The sequence below is a fragment of the Ischnura elegans genome, chromosome X (assembly GCF_921293095.1).
Source record: "Ischnura elegans chromosome X, ioIscEleg1.1, whole genome shotgun sequence".
Lineage (NCBI taxonomy): Eukaryota > Metazoa > Arthropoda > Insecta > Odonata > Coenagrionidae > Ischnura > Ischnura elegans.
This window is the reverse complement of record NC_060259.1, coordinates 67,301,527-67,326,679: the sequence shown is the minus strand read 5'-3', so window position 1 is coordinate 67,326,679 and position 25,153 is coordinate 67,301,527. Positions and strand designations below refer to the sequence as shown.

General features: G+C 39.5%; 1 protein-coding gene across 7 annotated transcripts in view; it reads left to right on the top strand.

The window, feature by feature from the left end:
• LOC124171836 (serine/arginine repetitive matrix protein 1-like) overlaps positions 1-25,153 on the top strand; it is a 219,521-nt gene that overhangs the window by 91,116 nt on the left and 103,252 nt on the right. For all 7 annotated transcript variants that reach the window (XM_046551191.1, XM_046551192.1, XM_046551190.1 and 4 more), the window contains one exon: positions 2,038-2,174. In XM_046551191.1, the coding sequence (XP_046407147.1) occupies positions 2,038-2,174 (137 nt within the window). The remainder of the gene's footprint in view (positions 1-2,037; positions 2,175-25,153) is intronic.

Sequence of the window (25,153 nt, the reverse complement as noted above, 5' to 3'; positions counted from 1 at the left end):
GAGGATATTAGCTGTCTTTTCTTTAAGCGCTGTATGGACTTTTTTCTCAGCTTCCATCTGGGCAGCGCTAAACTTTTTCCGTAAATTTTGAGTGCTGAGGTACGGAGTAGACTTGTTCTCCGCGATCATTAAAAGAGTCAGTGATATGAGTAGTTATCGAGTGTCAAACACTTTCCGGTATTAAAAAGCTTGAGTACCAAGGAGTAGGAAGTAGTGATTTGGAATTTGACAGTTACTACTACTTTTTTAAATCTTAGATTGTCAACCAAGCCGTCGCTCCGCTGATGGCCACTCATGATCGGCTTAGGGATGTATGCTGCGACATTTGCTTGCTGCATCATTTTCTCGCGCCAAGTTCGTAAATATTTGCTGTTTGTTCGCAAATATTTCGGAGTTACTTTGTGAAGGAAAAAGGTTTTATTTTGTTGCATTTGGAGGTAACTTTTCTTTACCTTTATGTTATCCTCAAAAAACTTTCTTTTAATTGTCTGTTCCCTCCATACTCGTAATTCTCAGTGACGGGACGTGGCTCATTACACTCGTCTGCTGAGAATATTACTGAGGTAATTACGATTAGGAAATCCTTTCTTACCCAACCTACTTCCCCACTCAAGTGTAGGCGGGCATTCCCTTCATCATGAACGTTTCCGGCGAGGAAATTAATTAAGCTCAGACGATTTCCTCCCACACGGTTTTTCGTCCTGCACCAGTTTAAGCGACTCATCTTCGATACCAAAACGTCGAATAATCCGCTTTTATGGTGCATATTGCCGTTAGTGTCATGGAAGTACGACCCACCCCAGGAGCTAGTCGGGAAAATTAGACGACCATGCCAAGTCACATAAGTAATTTTTTATCTTTCAATTAAGTACTGATCGAGAAGTGCGCAAGGCAGACGGACAGTAGGGAAATAAAGGAATTGGCTTTTGACACGTAGGGCTGGAGTGTATCAATCTTAGAATAGCCGTAGTGTGAATTAATGATCGAGTATTTTAAATAAGTACTGATTAAGAAGTGCACAAGTCAGACTGATAGTGGGGAAACAAATAGTGGGATAGTAGGGATAGTGGGGATGGGATACGGAGGGCTGGAATGAATAAATGATAGAATTGCCGTGGTAAAACTAAATTGATGAGCGAGTTTTTCAAATAAGTACTTATTAAGAACTGCTTAGGGCAGACGGACGGTAGGGATTAAAGGAATTGGCTTTGGATATGGAGGGATTTAGTGTATCAATCTTAGAATTGCCATAGTATGAATGAGCGACTCGATCGCGGTTCGCAGTCATTGAAGACAGGGTGGGTCCTTAGAAGGGTACATCACATGAGAGCCGGAAACAAAGTACCGAAAACTTATTCGCCCCGTCATCCTTGGGAGAAGAAGGTGAAAAAAGAACGGAAGCGCCGCCGCAAAGTGAGCCCGACGACGCTTCCAGGGTAAGGATTGGGACGGAAGAGGTGGGGAAATCACGTCATCCGGGCGTTGTGGGCCACCACTAGCGAAACCATGACTTGATGTTTCTACAGAAACGGAAGAATCCTTCTTATTATGTATATGTTGTATGTTTGTTTGTCCACTATGCATTTCCATACGCCTGTATGGAGTGCGTCTTAAGTTATTTCATAGGTGGATCTCATGCTTCCAAGCCTCGCAGTGCTAATTTCGGTTGCGTCCGGCGCGTCCTTTGCGTTGTTTTCTCATTATAGTTTTTTTCGTCACGCCATACAACATCTGTGGTTTGACATCCTGCCGGGTAGGCACACCTCTTGACACGCTCTAAGATAAAACATAAAAATCCTGCTACGTGACCATGAATGTCAAGTTTCCCACTTCTCTGTGTACTATTCTTCCCGAGCAACGCCGGGTGGCCTGCTAGTATTTTATGAATAAAAACATTCCTCAGATTTGTATGTAGATAATCGCGGTTCGTAGCGAGTCGCTTTTGTCACCTCGTCCGCATGCATGCCATAGTGTGAGCGAGGCTTGGGAGGCCGGCCGGCCCCCAGCGCTCTCCACGCCGCCCTCTCTCTCCCGCAGGGCTGCTGCTCGAGCCGGCCCTGCCGCGAAAGAAGAAGCACCCCGAGCTGGCGTACAAGACGCACGAGTTCCTCGCCATGTCCGACGGCGGATCGGACGACTCTCTCGACTCCACGGCCGGCCTGGAGCGCGCCAGGGTGAGTGCGGAGCACCCCCCGCAGCACCAACCCCGAGCACCACAGCGCCCCGCACCACACAACCCTATACCCTTCTTTTCCAAACCCTGGCACCACCACCACCACTACCACCATCACCCGCTTCCCGGAGGAAGGGAGAGCAGAGCGGCGTCGTTGCGTTGGTGGGCCGTAGGTTGATGGGAGGGGGAGCTTCCTCGGACCTCGAGACGGCCGAGGATGAAATTCGCAATGGAAACATATTTGATTCAATTCGAGCCTGAATTTCCCGATTTCCGTTAAAACCCATCCCGGGAGAGAAGATGGCTCGGTGGTGTAACTTGCCGACACACCTGACCGGTAATCGGGAAATCGAGTTCGGGATTCCAATCCGAATTTACCGATTGCCGGTAAAAACCCATCCGTGAGTTCACTTTGAGAAGATGGATTGGTGGTGTAACTGGCTAACACACCTGACTGGCAATCGGAAAATCAAGTTCGGGATTCGCACCCAGATTTCCCTATTGCCTGTATAACCCACCCAGAAATCCACTCTGGGAAGATGGCTTGATGGTGTAACTGGCTAACACACTGGGAATCGGGAAATTCAGTTACGAATCCCGGCTAGTCAAATATTTTTTCATGACGAATAACATCCTTGGTGTACATAAATTTGCACCCGTGCGCTGCGTATAAAGTAACTTGTTTCATGCAGTGCGAGACGGCTGTTAGCGTTGTCGTCCTCTATAAGTTCGGGATCGTATCAATTCTAAAGAATGTGTCGTGAGAAATAGTGGAGAGTTCAAGATGCGGGCCTGTGGAACCAACAGGATTATCAATGGAATATTATATTTTAATCACTATTGTAAGCCAAGAGATATTGACACAGAATTCTCAATAATTCACAATAAGTAAAACCTCTTAGAGTTATTATGTTCACAATTTTACAACCTGTAAGCAAACTACATATGCTTGACGGCTATCACCGTTGTCATAAATTTTAAGTTCGGGATCGAATGAATTCTCAAGAATGGCTCGTGTAAATTATTTTAAGTTACGGGCCTTGTAGAACCAACAGGATATTATAGTTTAATCACTCTTGTCAGCTAAGATATGTTGAAACATTATGTAATATGTTCACATTAAGTGAAATCTCTTAGAGTTTCCATTTGGGAAGTCAACAGTTTACGAGTTCCCTTTGGGGAATCGAGATATGATAGATTAAAAATTAAACTTTTTTGTATTACTTACAGTATTTATGAAAAAAAGAAACCGATTTTCAGGTTATTGTCACGAGGTGAACACCTCTTGATAATAACCTGAAAAGGTTGAAACCGGTTGAGTCTTTTAATAAATACTGTGTAGAATACGAAAAAAGTTTCCTTTTAATCTTCCATGTAGGCTTCCGCGGAGATATTGACTGTAGGCAGTGATATTTCCGGGTTTCCTTCCGCATTTATCCATTTTTCTGGACAATATTTCGCCAACGTTCCAGTTGACTTACTCTGGTCCGAACTTCAATAGGCCTGAAGAAGACAACTGGAACGTTAGCGAAATATTGCCCAGAAAAATAAATAAACGCGGAAGAAAATCCGAAAGAATCAATGCATACCGAAACCTCTCAGCGTTATACTGGTCACTATTTTACTACGCGGAAGCAAACAGCAAAATGTTTCAAACGTTATACTTTCTCCAGAGCTATGCGTTCTTTAGAACTGGCGATGACCCGATAGTTTTGAAACAAGAGTAGTTTGTTTCCAAGTGATAGGTTTGTGAACAGCACAAAGCTACGAAGTTTTCATGGCGTAGATTATATATAATAAATGTTTTTATTGATGTCAAGAAAAACGTTTTCCTACTCCACTCCACCATATTAGAGGACTGCGATATCCATCAAGTGGTCTGTCACAGTACAAACTGCATTCTTCTTGGAATTCTTCCCCCATTCTTGTTGTTTTGTCGTCAATGCAACAAGAATACGGAAGGATACCGGGAACAGTGGCTTTTGAATTTGAGCCCAATGAAAGCATTCACTCCTGAATATGTCAGAAAAGTTGCCTTCAGATATTTATTTGAAGAATTCTCTACCGAATCTTGCCTTCTACGGTTGAAATCATTCTAACCAATAGGAATCGCCCTTTCTTGAAAAACTATGGTAGCAGTCTTAATTATAGCTGAAACATTTAGGGTGGCAAAAAATCATAATGAGCGCGATAGTGCCGTCACATTCATTTCCCAACAGATGACGGAATTACTGTAAAGACCGCTCATTTGATTTGAAAAGTGAAGTTGGTTGTATTTTTGTGACCTAAACATGGGCAAAGACGTGAGTTTCAATGATATTCGCAAAGTGGACTAGTTCCATCAGTATTTATTGACAAGATTATTGTCTCACTTACGGCGTAGAAATGACTCATTCAATGTCTGAAACTGAATGAATATAAATCCGATATAATTATTGTACATTTGAACTATTAGTATTAGAGAATGAGTCGGAAACTTCCCTTTTCATGCTTAAAACTAGATGAAAGATCGGTCCATAACCTTGAGGTGTTTATGGATTTGGATAAAATTGTAGTGTTCATCAATGTAACTGATTGTTTTACGTGAAAAAATAAGCAATGAATAGCTCTGGATACCCTCTTGGCAGCGAAACGGGATGGGATAGGTCATTTAACCGATATAAATTCCGGAGCAGGAGTATACATGTAATATTCGTGTAACCTTTTACTTACTCGAGTACTATGACAAATATTCAATTCTCTGTTTATTTGTTTTTTTACCCAGAGGAATATATGGACAAGTTGTGGTATTTACCTGGACACACTTGTTGTATTCGTCGAGTTACTCAGACAAAAAAGTATCCACGTCAGATTAGAAGGAATTAATGTACTTATTTGGATTTTCGTATACTCGTTTGGCTACTTAAGTACCCTGATGAATGCTTGTGTGCTCGGTTACATTGCTGAGTGCTCAAGTACCATCTAGGTGCTGGAAGACAACGACATATTTGATAACTTTTCGGTGGAAATCCTTTGTCTGCAACGCTTCTTTTTAGCTTTTGCTGCAGATGCAACAGAAAAGTTGAACTAAGGATTGTTTAATCAATAATTGGGAGAAACGGCATACCATTCAAGTGCCTCATACGAATATATGTAAATAACGGGATTGCATTTAATATTGAGCGCTGAACTTGTTTTACTCCTTAATCCTTTAAAGTTTTGCGTGGATTGGACTATGAATTAAGTTTGGTTGTTTGCACCACTCATGCCTTTCGCTCCTATCCAAATGTTGAAAATCTCATGTTTCACCGCTATTTCTCAAGCGATCGAGGAAATAGAAAATCCTGTCACGAAATTTGGTATAATGGAGGAACTGCGGAGGTGTGATTCTGCTTCATGCAGCTTGCCAGTGGAACTGTAAAATTTAAGAAACATTTTACAGTTCCACTGGTAGACCGGCTGTCTGCTATTCAGGCAAACTGCACCTTGTGTGCTATCAATTGAACCTAGTTTTTGAGCATGAGCAATCGGAGGAAGTGGGTAAATGTTTTTGGCAATGTAAATTTTACCCCAAAAATGTAATACACATAGAGATTTAGGAACGCCCGGAGTGTCTGTTGCCCGGTACGCATATGTGTGTGACTGGTGCATACCATGAAGGCAGCCACAGTATCTCCCACTGTAAAGGCCTGGTTACACGGTGCATTAACCCGTACGGGTTAATGTATGAATGCGTGTCTGTTTGCATGTCTGAATTCATGGACGTTTGCGTGAACGAGGAGCATGAATGAGCGGTTACACGGTACATGCGTTCGCACAAGTTTTCACACATTTTCTCGTAACGCGAGGCGTTTAGTTTTTGTTTATTCCCTTTACAGTGCGCAAAATTTAAATGTGAAAACAGTATCATTAGGTAGGAAGCAGACGATACCTACCAGAAAATAATTCCCTTTTCGTTGTTTCCTGTAGGACCAGGAAATTACACATACTGGTAATATATTTGCGCTGCCGTGTAAACAGTGGTTTTCATTGTAGTTGCCGATGTTGTTTCATTTCGTGCCAGTAATATTTATTTATATTTAATATTTATCGTTAACGCTCGCTTAATGCTATATCTCAATAGTACTCTATTTATTTCAAACCGTTATCAAAGTTAATACTTAGGCTGAAAATTTGTAGACGCATCTTGTTTTTAAGCCGTGTTCACTAGACATTTTTCTGCCATTTTTATTTCACTGAGTGTAGATGATGTATGAGAGTAGATATTTTTAATACTGTGTTCTACTTTTGTCCGGGACGGTTATAAAGTTAAGAAGATATTTGCTGTTGATGGAAAAGATGTTGGTATAGAGGTCTTGTCGATTTATGAACTTGCGTAATGTGAGTCGTATTTTTGTGGTGGGCCAGCGCATTCCCACCTCGGACGAATAAAAGGTAGAATTGTCGTTAATTCGTATGATATTAATTATGTTTAAATGTGTTCTATAAGTCGTATGATAGCCGTTGTATTTCACAAATGTTGTATTGAAAACTCTATGACAACCTCATCGATTGTTTTGTTCCGGCATAATACAACCAATAAGATACCATAGGCATAAACTAGGTATGTCCGGAATACATACAGGGATAATCTATGCGAATATTAGTGTAGATGCAAATGGTGAGTTTGTGGTAGGATTCAAGCACTTACGATACAGTACAAATGAACAAATACGCGTAAAGAGTTACTGAATAGCCAAGACGGCCGTGGAATAGCCCTGCAGATGACAACTAAATGTGTCGTTTCCCACCAGGTGGCTCTGTTATCAACTTGTGCGAATGCATGAACGAAATTAGAACATGTTCTATTTTCCGTTCACGCGTTCATGCATTTGTACATTTTGGGGTGGTTACACGGTGAATTTTTCCGTTCATTCTCGCGTTCATACATTTAGACATTAACCCGTACGGGTTAATGCACCGTGTAACCAGGCCTTTATATGCCATGGTTTTTACATTTTGCAGCAACCGATAAAAAATATCAAAACTAAAGCCAAATTATGAAGACAAAGACTCCAGTTTAAATGCACCGAATTCCATTAATGTAACTGAAAACGTGAGAGAGAAAAGAACAAAATGTATACTGAATAACTAACTGATTGACCCGCTACAAGTTGGTTACGATACTAATGGTAACAAGTATCTATGAAGTGATATTTTGATATAAATTTTGGAGCGATAAAATTTTTGGTTTAAAAATTATGGTTTCCTGATGGCTGAGGCATTCATTTATAGTTATGGTCTCAGTTTTGAAAATGAAAAGATGTCCAATATCCGTTTTAGCTAGCTGCGACAACCAACTATGTGTTATGCATTCTTTCTTTCCAATCAGTGTAGTTGCGATGCATCTTAAATACCATGTATTGAAAATATTTTAAGAGAAGTCCCAGGTATAAATTTAGCCGTGAATACAAGTAATTAAAGATCCAGCCCGAAGAGTTAATGCTCAGTGACCATTAACAGAATTATTCTTAGTAGAACCCAGAGGTGGTATATTTTAAAATCTTAACCTATTATTTTGTATCTTTCAGGCTCAGTTAATTACTTTGGGATCATAAAAATCGCAGAATAAAATTTCATTTCTTATTTAGACTATTTTTGCGGTGCATAACGTGTTTACAGTTACTTGATTTCTTTAAAACTCTTAGAACCAAGGCAAAATACAACTCAAAACCCTATGGATTACTTAAATGTTATGGTGCTTAACAAGGGTGACACGAGTGAATTAATTCGGACCTTTAAAATATACTACTTGAAAATAATTTACGCGCTACCTTTTTGATTATTTAGGAGAATCGTTGACTGATGTGATTATTTATTCCATGTCAAAACTATATGTAACGTAAAAAGAGAAATATGGTTAGAATGGGACGGGAGAATCAAAAACCACTATTTCAATACATTTTGAAGAGAAACGTTGTGAATTTCACTTGAATATACTGCTATAAATTTCGTAGCTATGTAGCATTCCAATGAGCAACACTTATTCGGTTAGTATTCGTTCCGAGAATATGTATCCTGAGGATGTGACTGGGCGGCGAAACTCGTCTTACTAACGTTATTTATATAATATTTAGAATGATTAAAACTTAAATATGAAGCGATTTCATTAAGGCATATTGTAAACAATTTATTTTATTGGCCAACTGTCCTGGAAGTGCGGTAATACTTACTACTAAAATTAGCAATTCGTTTTCGACTAAATTAAATCTACCCAATATGATCTTATTCTCAGAAAACCCCACGAAAAATGAAATTCACTGGAAATTTTATCTTTTTTATGCTTGAAATACTCTATAGAAACATCCTGGATCGGTCTACCTTGGCACATCTCCACAACTGTCGTAATTTGAAACCTCAGAATGGAAGCCAGAGGTGCAACCAGCTCGCAAACATGAACCCTATCATCGACAGGATACCATTCCACATCCATTTATTATACCCAGACAATCTTTTGCCTCGGCGCAGTAAAAAAATGAGCATGAAGAGACACGCATAGCGCTGGCAAGGCTGTTTCCCGCGCGGCTTCTCATGGGGCGTCGGCGATTGGCCGATGCTCGCGCGAGGGGACTCGTGCTATTGGTGGACGACCACCGTCACTTCGGCCGGGATTAGCCTCTCTCTCGGTCCGCGGAACGTGCCATCAATTTGCTCCCGGCGTGGCAACCATAAAACTTTGCTGCGGCTGCAAATCCCCTGCTCCCCTTTCCTCGGGCTTCGTGAAGCTCTTGGTGAGCAGACAGCCTCAAGCGATCATCGCGTGCGACCTAACCGGTCGACGACCGTCGTCGACATGAATATCCGGATCACTCTCCACCTAACAACCAGATGAGCGTGATGGCGTGAAACAGGCCGAGATGATGCTAAGGTGGGGGGGGGGGGCAGCAGTTACGACTTTTCCATATTTTAAATATTTATAGGTTCCTCCCGATCAGTTGATGCCTCAGCTCAATGGATGTTTATTTCATGATGAATTGTTTTATTTTATTTTATTCTCAAACCACCGGATACAGCTCTTACTGGCCATTTTACACCGGGGTGTTAAAAAAATGTACCAAGTAAACGTACAGAAACAACCATGCCCTGGACCGGGGAAACCTACCCAGGCGTGACTCGAACCCGCGACCTCTTAATTGGCAGGAGAGAACGTTACCCCGCTGCCACCGAGGCCGGCATTGCCTATTTTAAAAGTATTTTCTACCCTAAAACCCAAAGGATATTTACATTTTATTTTCGTCCTCTATTAGGGGGGTATTTATGATGCAATCCTGCAAAGGTATTGTCAGCAATAGGCAAATCAGGGATGCAAGCCCGATTCTTTAATAAATAAGAAATATCACGACTGCTCTGGAGGCACTAAATTTGATTTAAATTTCAAAATTTCTGACCTAGCCAGTTTATCCTTTTTAAATGGGGTAGCGAGTCACAACTTTGGCTTTACATGAATTAATTCTTGGAGGAGTGTAGAGGACTTAGAACTCAGGTTCGATTGGTTGTTTCCCTTTGCTAATTACTTATTTAAAATATAACTATCATCATTTAAGTTTCAAGGTGTACGAGTAGACCTTTATTGAAACTTGCCTCTAACTTAGATATAAAAATTTTGATGACAGTTAAGTTTTAGACGATTCATTCGTAACTGAAAGACTGGTCGAGCACGAGTGATGTATTCTCACGCTGCTTTCGGACCTTAATATTGCGTACAATTTACAGTAAAAGTACGGCGAATTCCACGGACTAGTTATAATTGGCTATTCACTGACTATTTTTTCCTGCCTCGCCCATCGCTGACTTTGTAAACGAACAGGTTTTGTTTTTCTAGTTTTCTATTTGTTTTAGCCTCTTGAATAACGCTAATAGTTTTGAAGCATTTTAATTTCCTTTTTTTATGTTCATTCAATATCTGGGCATTTTTCTTATCATAACTGTCATAGCTCTCTTCAAATCTTTCCCGGTCTTTGCTATGATTCTGATGTCATAAGGAAATTAACGGGTGCTAATTTTTCGCTGTCACATCTGATCCAATAGCCTTCTCAATAATTTTAACGATATTTCGATTAGATATGAACTTGAAAAAACGATAAGGAAAAGTGCACAATCTTGCCATATTTTATTCCGACAGTACATTTCATTTTTTCAGTACATTTTCCTCATTTCTTGCTCTATAGAGGAGCCATGAGTGGTCATAAGTTTTTTTGTCTCATAATGGAAGTTGCCACCATCGCTTTTAGATCTTTATTGAATGATTATTTACTTAAATATTCAACATAATGTGATGCGTTACGGAAGCTTCTTCGCCACTGAAAAACTCAAACGTTTTTTCTAATGTTTTGTGAAAGAAAACTATATTGAGAATAATGAATTCAAGTGTGAGGCCAATTAATTGCTTCTCTATTTAGACCATGCATACTGTAGGAGTATGAGTGGAGCATAGGCATTTTTATGAAACTAATGTCACTTGGTTTCAATTTTCGCTTTCAGTTACTTACAACCCTCAAGACAATATGGTGACTTATAGGAATTTTAGTTCATGACGATAATTATGGCATAAAAACTTAATACGTGGCTAAATAAAGGATACTGGCGACCTACCGCGAAAAAAGTGGATTCAGCACGCAGCAAATATATCGGAGTTTTAATCACCATTTTATTATGACTTTCACTGCCAGCATTGCCATGAGCTTATGATAAAATTCTAAATTTTATGTGCAATATTCATTTATTTGCATTAAATCCAAAAACAGTTTAGATGACCTTTTACATTGAATTTTTAAACGCCCAGAAGATACAGGAGGGAATGCTGAATTTTTCTAGTTGAGGTTGATTGTTGAAGTAGAAAGAAAACTTTTTATGGCAATGTAATGAAATTTTGAATCGGCCAACTTCAGAGCCAAAAAACATCTTTTCACGTTGGAACGGTTTAACATGCATCATACGCAACGTTCTAGGGTTGTCCTTGGAGCACCGGAGACTCGGCAAACGTTGAGTATATATTTAATTCATGTAATCAAGTCCTGTTGGAGTCTGTGGGAGAAAGGGTTCTTGGAAGGGAGTCGACGGTTGGGTGGAATGGGCTGAGAGCAAGGGGCGATGGGACAGGGCCCTTGGGGCAGACCATAAACTGCGGCTAGACGGCGGGGCCACTTTATCCCAAGGGGAGGTCTCAACGTTTCCGGTTCTCTACACGAGGCGCTCAAGGAGTAATCCGATTTTCAATAAATTTTCACGGCACGGATTAGAGGCGTGGTCCATCATTTATTCCCCGACGTCGAAAGTTCTTTTTTATAGGATTGCTTCGTTTTATTTTGAGGTTTGGTCAATAAAAGTTAGTCTTCAGTCCTTTTCCCACGCATCGAACAATTTATTTGTTATCCTGAAGGCTTGATATTTCATTGGGAAACTCGCCGATGAGAGACGACCATCCAGTAATTAACAAACATGCATGATTATTCATTATCAATTTATATATTTTTGTTGCATAAATGTTGAGTTGGTAAATGAAGTTCGAAGCCCTGAGAATGCCAAATAAATTTGTCGAAACTTGTGACTCTTCATTTAGTAACTCAAAAATTATGCAACAAAAAATCATGAATAATAACGTTATAACTTTACATATTTCTGAATTACTGAAAGATCGTTCCTTATCTGCGAGTTTTACAACGAATTTTATAGCCCCGAGGATGACGAATAAAGTTGTCGCAACGTCGGCATAGAAAATAATAATTGGTGGTCAAGAAGCGCATTCATTTATTTTTTTACGAACATTCAACCTAATAATTGCGGAGAGTACTCTTGCCTCTCCTTCATTCCCACACATTTTATCTCACTATTGAGAACGTAGCGTGCTCTGCGATGCCCTCGATGTGACAGTCGCTCATGGAAAGGGAGCAGCCCGCTAGCCCCCGTGCATTGATCGTAATTTTTGTTAACAGAGTCATGACTATCACGGAAGTATCATCTCCTGAAATAAGAGTTGATGTTTTTGATTTTTAAAATTTTATTGAGTGTTCACTGGGGTAAACAATTATTAAAATTTGTCCAGTTTATGTAAAGTTTCTGAAGTCTATGTGTTTTATCCCATTTAAAAAGATAGATTCTGATATTTCCCTTCCAAATTATACCCTATTCCTCGGAACATGATTTTTTTCCTTCACATTATTGAATAAGCAGTAAAAATTACGTAAAAAATCATTTGAAGAAATAACACATTGAAATATTGCATGAAAATGAAAAGGAGACTTCGTTGACTTCCACTGATTTTTTTCGTCCGTACGACATGTTTCGAACCATAGAGGTCATGATCAAGTACAACAAATTTGAATGGTAAGCAAACATATATACTCCTTGAGGGGGATGGGGGAGAGGGTGGAAGGAGTGGGTGTCAGGAGGGGGAGGGGAAGGTGTTGGGTTGGAAAACCTTTGTGGAGGTTGTATTGAGAATTGAGAAAAACAACCGTTAGAGGACGGCGCTGGTGAGACGGCTGAAATAAGAACTCCTGAAATAAGCTTTTTTTACAACTATATGACAGAAAATTGCTGCTTTTACATTTAAATAATGTAAAATTACTTCAAAAATTACTTAATTACGCTGGAGTATTATAAATGGGGAAATATTTTACGTCAAGATTATTAAATCAATCGCTCAAGAAATTTCTCCTAGTTGGCGAATCGTGCAAACCCACATTACCCTTTGTAACATCGAGGAAATAATTGGGGTCAGTTTCGGAGCGGATTTAAAACCTGCGGATTTTGCCATTGATCACGTCATTGCCTTGGAATTAGAGATCGATTTAGCCTTCATCTCACGATCATTTTTTCCGTCCCTGAGAGCGCAGCGTTAGGTTTTCAGGGACCAAACGAGAGATTGCTTGAACCATCATTTTCTGAATCACTCGGTCTTCCCCACCGTCCCATTTTCCATTGCTATTTAAATCACTTTCCGTATTTAAAACTGTCATTCAATTAAAAGCCAAGCGTGGTGTCACAATCGCTCTCAGCGGCCTTGCGTTCTGATTGGCTGAAGGATGGCGCCAGCTATCGTTTCAGCTATGGTTATAGGGACGTGCCGAGTGATCGCAAAAGGGATGTAAATCCCATCTCTCGAGCCATCGCGGAAAATGATCGCGAGGAACGGTCACCTTTTCAGCCATCGCTGGAGCTGTCCCTCCAAAGGAATGAAAAAAATTATCGTGTTTAATTCGTTCAATGGTATCAGGCTCAACTATGTGGAAGTTGATATTCGAAAATGAAGATTTCGTTGACTTCCACTGGTTTATTTCCTCGGTACGACATGTTTCGATCCACAGAGGTCAATATCAAGTACTTATTACTGACCTCTTATTAGGTACTTTTTATTATCAGGCACTTCATAATGATCTCTATGGATCGAAAAATGTCGTACCGAGGAAATAAATCAGTGGAAGTCAGCGATGTCTTCTTTTCTTTTTCAAATGATCGTGTGATTCAGGCTTTAGATGTCCCGAACGATATCATCATTTCACCATTTTGCATGAGATATTCAGGACTCGGTGATCGTAGGGCAGGAGGTATCGTCTCCCATCCTGGGGTCGACTGTTCGTATCCTGGTTGAAGCTTTTTCGGTTAAATCCAAGAATATATTTGAATAGGCATAAGATTGGCTAATCTAGGTGGTATAGTTTTTGGGGAGTCGACTGACAGCTGAGGTCACTTGAGCCATGAGGAAAGGATATTGAATGATGGTTGGAGAGAAACCGGGCGTACGAATTTACCTACCTTTAACGAAAGGCGCCGAGGGGATCCGTCGGACAATGTGTTGCGCTTGAAATCTCTCCATAACATTCAAGAAGGGATTGGGCAGTCTCTGAAAATTCTCTGCTACCACCGAGATTTGAACCAGAGCCCACGGGGTGGGAAGCCAAAACTTTAGCCACCATACCAACCCGATCCCATCGAATCTACTGTCTGTAAAAAAAAGCAAGATAACCGAGTTTGAGGAGCTCTAGCGTCTAAACGAATCAATCAATTTCAATGCAACAAAAATCATATGAAAGAGAATTTATTTGTACGTTGTATCATGTACTTAAAAAATCTTCGGCTTAAAAGTATTTCCTATACTTAATTTTTGCTCAAAAAGGTACCCGATTTTTGCGCGTAAAATCAAGATGCCCGACTTTGAGCGTTTGGAATTCCCGTCGTTCCTGTAACTTGCAATTTTGATATAAAGAAGCCACATCTATTATTAGCAGTTTGCCGAAAACGAATTGGTCACACCACTTAAATTAACGGAGTTGTTGTAAACAACGCAAACCTCTGCTAACTTCGAAACCAGTCTCTTTACAGACAGTAGGTTGAGGCTTTTTCGGCTCAAGTCAAGAACATTTTTAACATTCGAGAAAATTGTGCCTCTGAGCCATCTAGACTCATCTACTCATCTATAGTTGACTCTTAGCTCTCACATTTTAGTCGTGCGTCTCTTGGGAGCGATGAGTCTTTTGATGACTACGTCCCCGCCGATGCCCTAGAGCTGCCAGCGGCCCGGGGCAGGAGCCAAAGCTCTCGCCCTCTCACGATTCCATTCTTTCGTATATTCTGGTGATCAAGTCATCCATCTCCCAAGTCCAGGGAATGTCTAGGGTGTCTTGCTTCTAAAGTCAATCATTAGAGAGACCCACTATGCCCCACTTTACGCCTTTATGTAATTTTTTAAGATAACATAATCTGAGTGTCATTCATTTGACAGATACGTTGACGTCGGTTAATTGTGCAAATAAATTGTGGCAATTATTTTGCGCTAATAGCGATCGATGTGGGAAGAGATGGTGTGAGTGTTATCAATAAATTCGAAGTAAATGTTTCGATTGAAATGTTACGATTCATATTGTTCAATTTAAATGTTTCGATGACACTTATCGTGAGGTACCCATACTAATTTTATTGAGTGTTCTCTGGGGTAAACAATTCTTAAAATGTATCCCGTATACGTAAAGTTTCTGAAGTCGAAGTGTTTTATCCCATTTAAAAAGATCGATTCTGATATTTCCCTTCCAAAATTATACCCTATTCCTCGGAACATGATTTGTTTCCTTCAGATTATTGAATATGCACTAAAACTTACGTAAAAATTCATTTGAAGAAATAACACATTGAAAGAGCCGAAATGTGCATAACTCGTTCATCAGAAATCACGGAAGAATTCGCGTCGATCTGGGGCGACAGGGTTGGTCCAGTGCTCGGGGCGGCTGCCCCTTCGAGGGCAACGGCGGGGACGCAGCCCACTCAAGAGTGAGCGCTCCAAAGAGGCGTACAATGGGGCCGACTCGAGGGGCGCCGACCCTTTGTCTGCTCACTTGAAGGCGACAGCAGCGCCGCGCCGTGCTCAGCGGCCGATTCGTTCAAGTGGGATTTAAGGGGACAGCTCTCCGCGGAGCCGGCGGGGTACGAGAGGGGAGGGGCGGGCAGAGTCATCCGCGGCTCGGCAGCGTGTGAATAGCTGCGATGAATGCCTCATCTGGGTTGTCGTCTATCTGAAGACTCGTCCTAGTATTTACCCCATGTAGACATATGTATCATTCTAAGTATGCGGAATTCGTGACGATTTTTAAAACAGTAAGTGTCCCTGCATAAACATATATTATTAAATATGTGTTGAACTGTTATATATTTATCTATATATATCTTTAAAACAGAGACAAAATTATAGAAAGAAAAACTCACACGGGAAAAAATATTATAGCAATAGCTAACATATTTATATGTATATGGAGGGAGACTCATTTATTTATTTATTTCCCCCTCACCTGATTTATTTTTTAATGTAGGCTTTCCATTTTAATTATTTTCTATGGAAAGAGCAGGAGTGGAACTTTCCTCGTTTCTGCCGTAAAGTAGTGAAAAAAAACTTGCTTCGTACTCGGGGTAAATGCCCATCAGCGACCGGACTGGGATAATTTAAATGCTCCTGTGAGAGGCTGGCGGTTACATTTTAAACTCCACTCGTCCGCACTCGAGTGGAAGTAAAGTGGGTAATATCTGGGGTAGGGAGTACTAACTGGGCCTTAAACTCCTCAAGGAAAAGGACCTCAGTTGGCGACTGCATCTCATTTCCACTTACTCGGCTTGTTAGTGGTTAATGAACTACCCAAACACGGGTGCGTGAAGGAGCTGAAAAAACATCAGAAAAGCGTGAAACATTGAAGATTATATGCTCGAGATGAGTGGCTCAGGAAAGTTAGCATCGTATTTATTGAAGTTGTAGCAAAGATTTGAGGCGACGGCCGAGTGGCGCAGTTATAACGAAGTACCTTGTATTTACTTAAGATGATATAACCTGAGTGTCATTGATGACGGGTTTGGTGCTTTCCCGGCGAATGCTGTTGATAAAGTCTTCACGGGAAGTCAGCCGGGTAAGGATGGACATTGCTGCCAACGTTTCAATGGCCTTCTCTGCCATCATCTTCGCCCTGAAGACGATTGCAGCTATTGTTTTGAACTAATAACGATCGATTTAGGAGGAGATGATGTGAGTTTATTGAATGAGTTCAAAGTAAATATTTCGTGTAGAGGCAGAGCGAGGGACTCATAATCATTCATTTAGGGTTTATTAGGGCAGACGGTTCTTAAAATCTCTCAAGAATATGTAAAGGTACTGAATTCGATATGGTGGAACTGTTCCGCCATCTATTGGTGAATGAAATCAATTTTACACTTTTTAGATTATTCTACATTGAAGGATGATCTAAAAAGTGTATAAGAAGAATTGGATTTCATCCAACAATAGATCTATCAAGTATTTTTTAATTTCTGAATCTGTTTTGGAGCATGGTAGCCTACTGGGTTTATGGTTTGGCTTCTGGCGGAAGATTCCCGGGTTCAAAACTCTCGTCAGCTTTCAGACGCCTCCAAATTAAACCTTGAATTGCGAGGTGGCTTAGAGAAAGCAACGGTCCTACTACTCTGAATTCAAGTTGTTCACACGTCTGTAGCTTAGAAAGGGGCGAGCTCTTCCCTCACATATCCAGACTAGCCTTGGTGTTGAAGCCATGAGTGAGTGGATGATATGTGTTGAAATTTAATTTTCGCAATGGGCAGATACCTTAATTGGTTCCTCAGTGGTCAGTCCGTCACGATTAATTGCTAATTCACTATGGATGGTGGCATTTCACTCATGTAAAGCAGGATTTGTACATAGAAGCCCGCCATGTGCGACAGTAAGCGAAGACTACTCGAAAGGCAGCAAAAATAGCGGGTAACCTAACCTTTTTGTTTAAAATTATCCTGCAAACATATTTTTACTATTCATGGGGCCATATTATACACCTTAACTACTAAATAACTCGTCCAAGAAACTTCTCCTAGTGAGGGGGTCACGGTAACCCACAAATATCCTTTGGTTGTATCATTGGGAAAGTGATTTATATATGTTTCGGAGCGAAGCCAAAGCCGCAGATGTTGTCATCGATCTCGTTTTTGCCTTTGAATTGAAGACTGATTAGATTTCAACAACGATTCAGCGACTCAAAGAACCCAATGTGTTCACTTTTCGTTTAACATCATGTGTCTCATAATCACCATTTTGAGTGATCATATAAGAGAGACTTTGTTCTCGGTGCGTTGGGGCAGTCAGTATATTCTTAACCCTTAGCTGTATGAATTTCTAGATACGTGCCAAAAAATTTTATGTATAAAATATATCGAGAAACGCTTCAATTGCTACATTTTAACAACCTTTTCTGCTTTTTTTTTAATTTTTAAGGAAATATTTTAATATGAATTTCATATGATACATTATGGTTATAGACAACTTTTACATATATTTATTTTATATTTTATTTTATATTATAATAAAAGGGCATAATAGATCAGTATGAAAAATAAAAAATGCAAACCTTAAAACAAAAAAATGACTAAATTTATAACTTTTAACCTTATAAATCAACCATAGGGATAAAAAATTTAAATAGTTATGAAAATAGACTTCAAAAATTTTACACGAGCGATCTAAGTAAAATTACTGCAAGCGCTGCAGCCTTTTCCTTCCGCCAGATCGGAGCGTCATCTATAAATGACGGCAAAAAATCTTAAATAATGTATACATTTTTTGAAATACCAACTTATTTCGATCATTTTTGAAAAAATGTAACTCTTCTAAGTCTAAATAACAAAAAAAAGTTTTCGGATCACGGCAAAGTTAAAATTTTTACCTTCGGGCTGAAAGTGTTAAATGGATGCGTATCACAGATTTGTCAATGTTCCACAAAAGGTTATCATTTCACATACTCATCGAAAACTTCTCATTGGCGCCCGTACCTTTACTAAATACATGTATAGATATCACTCGGGTAAGCCCTCTTACTAGTTTCTCAAGCGGGGAACTGACTTCCTTCTACATTATTAGAAGCTGATCACCTTTGGCACGTACTGACTGCTTCGAGAACCGCATAGTATAGCGACGGGATGTATCATATCTAATACACCATGCATTAGTGAGGAAGAATTGTACCCTTTAGAAATAACCGGTAATGAGTGTAGTGTATCATATATGATGCAAAATTCAGCGAAGGGTTAATCTGGGGTCGCGGGTAAGAGTTTCGCATGAGGCTCTTTCGGCATAAGGCTAGGGTGTTTATAACAATGGGGTGATTTGTGCACCTGAGCAGCTAGGAATTAAGGCTAGGGGGGTTTTAGGCACAATCAATACTGAAGGGTTTGGGGGTGTGGAATACCCGCCAGGGTAAGTGGGAAGTGCGGGGGCCCTGCCCCAGAAAAAATTAAGATAAATGGTTGAAAATGGTGAGTTTTACGGCTTTATGAGATATATTTCAATGATTCTTACACTATTCTGTAGGCAATATTAATCCAATTAAGTTAAATTGATTAAACTTTAAAATTCCTCTGACCTCTGGGGGGGGGTTTATCCCCCATAACCACCCCCTCGCTGCGCCGCTGCTCCTGAGGTACAGGAAAACAAATCATCAGCTCATTTGGTTCCCAGGGTTTATGAATCATATATGATATATAGGTCTAAATATGAAGCAGAGATACAAATTGACTAACTTTTCATTTAAAGTTTGTGCATGAAATTGTCAAGTGACTGACTAGATCCTCTCTCATTTCTCCATTCCTGCTCATGATATTTGCTATTTTTATTCCTTTACTGTCAAAGGCATGCGCGTAGTCATAACTCGTTGTACAAAGTATTAATTACACTTATCATATTTTCGGTGGCAACATTGTGTACTAATTGTCCCTCGTCACACTAAAATTTTCCCTTTTTGTTTTTGACAAAAGCATTTCGAATTAAAACCTTGAAATATCATCTCATGTGGGGAGCTGACTGAACCATAGAGGGGGCCGTTGTCAAGTCAAAAATGATCCCTTTGTGGGAACCATAGATTCTCCGATTGGAGAAGATGAATCCATTAAATACGGTTAAGAGTGATAGGGATTGAAAAAACCTCAGTATTATATATAACCCAGGGATGCATTGCAAGATTTATGAATTCACTGATGAGAGGGATCAATTTTGATTCTTGAATGTTTTTTTGAAGGAATGGAATCGTAGATTAATAAATGAGGTAACATGGATAGCGTTGAATGAGATATGGCTGAGGGAGGAAGCCAAAAAATATTCGATACTGAATGGTGAAAGGATAGTAAAGCCAGCATAAATAATAATAGTAAAGGGGCACCTGAAAGAAAAGGAATTTTCGAAGAAAGAAGCACGAAAGGCGATAAAGATCGAGCGGAAGTTAGATAAGCCTTCTCAGAGCAAAATGTCATAAGAAACGATTTAAGTTTTCTGGAAAACCATGCAAAGTTGATTTTTTTCTCACGTACTCAATGTAAATTACGGTGTAATAGCTTGTGGAAAGGCACGGTGCGGTTAAGGTTTTCATTTAGAGTTAAAACCTTTAAAGAATCTTTGATCATGAGAAATAAAGAACATTGAAAGAAGAGGGAATTAGGGGGTCAGAGGAAGGGTGAGATACACGGGCGTACTCAGCGGGAGGCAGGAGGGGGTAGCTGCCCCCTCCCCCAAGAAGCAAATATCGCGAAATTCTTTAAGCAAACTCAGGACTGGATCGAAGCGGAAGTCTTGAACAAATTTTATGTAAACCCACGAAAAATGATATTGGCATAAGACATGTAGCTGAAATAAAAATAATTTTTTCAAGCAAATAATTTAAAAAAATAATAAAAGCGCTGTTATAATTTTCGTAAAATTCTGGTTTCATTCACCTTTTCGCGATAAAAATGTTACAAATTTAACGATCATGGCCTGCCCCCCCTATTTTTGTGTCTGGGTACGCCCATGGTGAGATGATTGAGCGACCCATTCATTCTCATCTGTGGACATTTACCTTTGGAAACGGAGTGAGAGGTGCGGCAAGGGGCTCGTTAGCTCATCTTTTATCGTGTCTTGTGTTGTAGTTAAAAAATAAATAGATCCGTGTCTCTCCGATTTTCTATCCTTCGCCCACTTCAGGAGTGTTCCCGGTAAAAAATCTATGGCCTTTACCTTTCGCAGATAATTTGCTGACGTCGCTAAGTCATAGCAAGCGTTTCAACGCTTCTGAAATACTCCTCGACATTGTGCGTGGGTCTATGGGGTCTAGTGCGGTTCGTTGTTGCGTGCACTCTTGCTAGCAATTCTTTGCCCCGCGAGAGTTTTTCCCTGATCGAGTAAATGAACCAAGACTCTGATGACGTCGCCAACTACAGAAAAGGAGCAGTAAATTTCGTGTTGCCTGAATCTATATTTGCGAATAAATAAGTAGATAGCAAAGATTTTTCCATTGTAGCTTATCTTTTCCTTCCGTATATCGGCTTTTTTTAATTGAATTGCGATTCATTGAGATTTCGATCTGAGTAATCGACCATATTGTGGTTTAGAGGTAAAGAATTTTGACTTTGATGAAAGTTTTCATCCCATCGTTACAAAAATGTTTTTACGACATAGAGATGTGGCCGTTGTCATCAGACCGTGGAACAATTAAAACAGTCGAATTCCCATCTGCTTTTTGATGGTCACATTCCTTTAAGAGGGAAAAAATGACTATGGGCCGGAATAGCAATATACTGTATAAAATTGTTTGTCAAGACTTCGCTATTATTCTGCAACCAAATAATTTTCACCCTAACGGTCGCTTCCAGCTACGCATTTTTGGGCGTAATTATTGGTAAAGAGGCTTTCAAAGAACACGTAAAACACCATTTTAGGAAGCCATTAGTGTGTTGTATAGCTGTGTCTTGTATTTCTGGGTGTTAAGAGAGGTGAAGAAAATCTCAAGAAAGTTTTTTTCGAAGTTTAAAATCACTGCTCTATGTGAAGCTTTTACAAAAGGCGCCGTTATTATCATAAATTTAATCGCTCCCTGCGATTTAAAAATTCGCCAGAAATTCACCATTCCATATTTACCATTATGCAATACCTAATTTGGGAGTTAAATGATACGACAAAAATTCAATGGTTTAGCAATCGCTTAACCTGTCCCGCAACTATTTTACTGAAGTTTTGTAAAAGAATGATGAGGCATTGAATGTGGTTTAAAAAACTGAACTACTCAGAGTTAAAGTTCTACATTTTTTTATTTGTCGTCTCAGATAGATTTTTTACTAAAGTAATAAATATATATATATATATATATGTACGCCTTTAGACAATCAACTTCTGTCCAAGCATTAGTCGTCATTTCTTCGTTAATAGTTGCCATAGTTTCATTAATCTAGTTCATTAAGTGGTTAAGGTCCTTTATTTATCTTTAATTTATTTTTAATTTTAGCTGTCAGGGATATAAATGCAACATTATGTGGTTTCCCAGCTACCTTAGCTGGAACTGCCGCATTCCATTATGATAACCTGTGTTATGCGATAAATACAATTAATGGATTTCAATTTAATGAGAAAAAATTATGAGGCGTAGTTGCTTGAAGGTAACTTTTGAAGTTTCAATTTCGGATGGCAATGGGACACTGAGAGTCTCGTTTCAAGAGATGAATGGACTCCTTCGCTGGAGCTCCAAGTATCTTATTTCTGAAAGTAATGGGTTTTGAAAGAATGAATGAAATTAATTTCCAGTTTGAGAGGGGCCTTTTCAGCAAAAAAAAAACATAGCAAGTAAATTCAAGAGATTATTTTAATGGAAAGGGATAAGGTGAATGAGCCCAAGTGAGATAGCATCAAAAGTGAAAGAAAAATGTAGTAGACTTTTGGTATTTGGATACGATCAATTTAAAAACTTTTATTTCTTGAAATATGGAAAGGTGACGAACTGATGAATTATGAGGCTTAAGTGATTTTATCTTGAAAATTTAATAAAATTTTCGAAAATGGTGACGAGAAGTGAGGAGGATCGATGCAGATTAGCCGTGAACGAAGTACTGCCTTATTCCAGGTCATGGACCCTTTGTTCGGCGCAGGAGGGTAGAACGGAGATAAATTCATACATTCAAATTCATTACTTCGAAACGCGGCAAATATTTGAGGTAATTGTGTCCACCCAAAATTGGGGGAAATATGTTTTGGAAGTAGTTAAAATAGAAAATAATTGGAGATTAATTTATTCCTAGATAATAGGCGGCAATTTGTTCACATCAACGACTAATATTAAATATTATTGTTTACGCTCAAGGAAGATACCTGGAGTCTCTAAAACGAAAGAATCAGCATCCAGCTGTTTGTAATTTTCAAATGGATGACTCAGTAGTGTACAAGATTTGATAGTAGTATCCAGAGTGAATATTGCTGAATGTTCCATGTTCTGGCATTGAGCTTAATCCCAAACGAAGTTATGTACTGCAAAGAAATGAAATTTTTTTAGCAAGCTCTCGATGGAGAACTATTGCACTTCATTCCTTATAGTACAATATATGATTTGGCGCTGGAGGTTTTCATCAACCTTGAGAAAATTTAAATAAAAAATGGTGCATATCGATTATAGCAACTTTCCTGTATCATGTAATGAGAATCGAATGAAAAAACTGGATTTCCAATACTGTATCATAAGCTGTAGATGCGGTGGCTAGTCATGCAACTGCGTCAATATGCTTTATGGTTACTACATATTTTCAGTATGCGACGCTTGGTTGCGAGCTATCAAACAATTGAGAGCGTAAAAAACATAAAGTTGTTTACACGAAACGTTCTTCTTACGAACACGAAATATTAGCTTTTATTTTGAAGGGTGAAAGGGTAAAATCCCAGTTTATCTCGATGTCCAGGCTGTTTTCGTTCAAGTTATTTACTACACGGAAGTTAGTCAACAAGAGGAAGATAGTATTGGAGCCAGCTCTTTAGATTGGTTGAAACTTTCTCGAAAGTGGTCGTGTCGGCTGGGGACTATTCGAATATAATTTCATACTGCTTCATACTTATCATAGGTTACTTCGGCACTTTGCATGTTCTCATAGTTGGATAATTTTACTCCCTTTCTAAATTAAGTTATTGCTTTGAAAATTTTCTCATTAATATAAGTTAAAAGGTAGGTTATATCCCCAAAGATGTGGGAAATTGGGATAACTTCGGCGTCTTCTAGATTCGGCTCTAATTGAATTTCAAATCGGATAATGGAAGGTTTTCTTAGTTAAATCGTACGGCGCGACAGCAATGAGTTTTAATGTGATGACTTGAATCTTTGAAGTCACCTAAGAGAGTTTATATTAGCTATTAATAGTTGCATCAAACATACTTTCGCGATGCGAAGTTGTGGCTGGGATAGCTATATCAAAAAAATATCCACCTATTATGGAATCTTTATTCCCGGCTTCCCCAGACGAGAACTCAATAGCGTATTGTCAGCCAGTTTTCTTGCATCAAAAGGGCAAAACGGTTTTGTAAAGCGTTAAATGCAATCTGTGTATGAACCGATGGAAATATCGTATCAGCACTCCACCATTATTTCCTAGGGAGTTCCATTTTGAGAAAGCCGGGCTGAGAAAATCCGTAGCAGTCGTTTCATATTATTTTTCAAATCCATTTTGGCTGGAACCCTGGATAAGCGACAGAGATTGCTGGAACCAAGCCCAAAATTTGTTTCCTGCAGTGCAACAAGTTAACTGCTTGCCTTCTTATGCGTGCTGTTTGGCAAGTGGTCAGCATCCCACTGACCACTGTGCCTCTGCCGCTTTAAGGGGTAATTTCTGCCCAGCATCTGAAGGCAGGGGGAAGTAGGACTTGAACTTCACACCCAGCCATCGGTATATGGCTTGCTGTAAAAATGGAGCTGGCTAACTAAATAATACATATGCCTACTTTAATCCTTATTTGGGAGATATTGAATAATGAACTCCCTTTTTAGGTCATTTAAAATCCAATTCAAGGCTTTTGAGAAAAATATACGGGTTAATCCTCTCGTTGAAGGACATATTTCCATATCAATCAGTCGTATTTTGTCTTTTTTCGGTAATCCAGTTCTCCCTTAATACTTGCACTATCAACTTGAATTTTTCAGTGTATTTGAAGTAAGCCTATGCCAAAATTTTCCGTTTCCCTAATGCAGAAGAATTCCATCCGTGAAACTACTGAAGTAAAATCTTCTATTTTGAGATTCAGGCAGATTTTCATTACGGTTATTCTCTTTACCATGAAAATTTCAAGATGATTTCTTTTTTTTAGCCATTCATCTGTTATGAAAAAATCCAATTGAGCGAAAGATAGACGTCCCTTAGGCTGATATTTATGTAAAGCAATTTGGAGCGGTAAAAATGCAAGGCCCAATCATTTTTAAACTCGCTGTTTTGAATCCGAATAAACTTGAATATTTTAGCTCAACTCAACCGAGCAATACTTAAGTTTTAACAGCCGAAAGGAGTCGTTGAATGGATGATTACCCTTCGTTACTGGGATTTCCAGGGCAGCGTCACAGCTCACTCAAATGACATAGCTCGATCGATTGGTATGCGACCCGTGAGGGAAAATTGGGCAAAGCAATTAAACTCGTTGTTTGCATTGAGGGGCTGAGACAGTTAGTCAATAATGTTGTT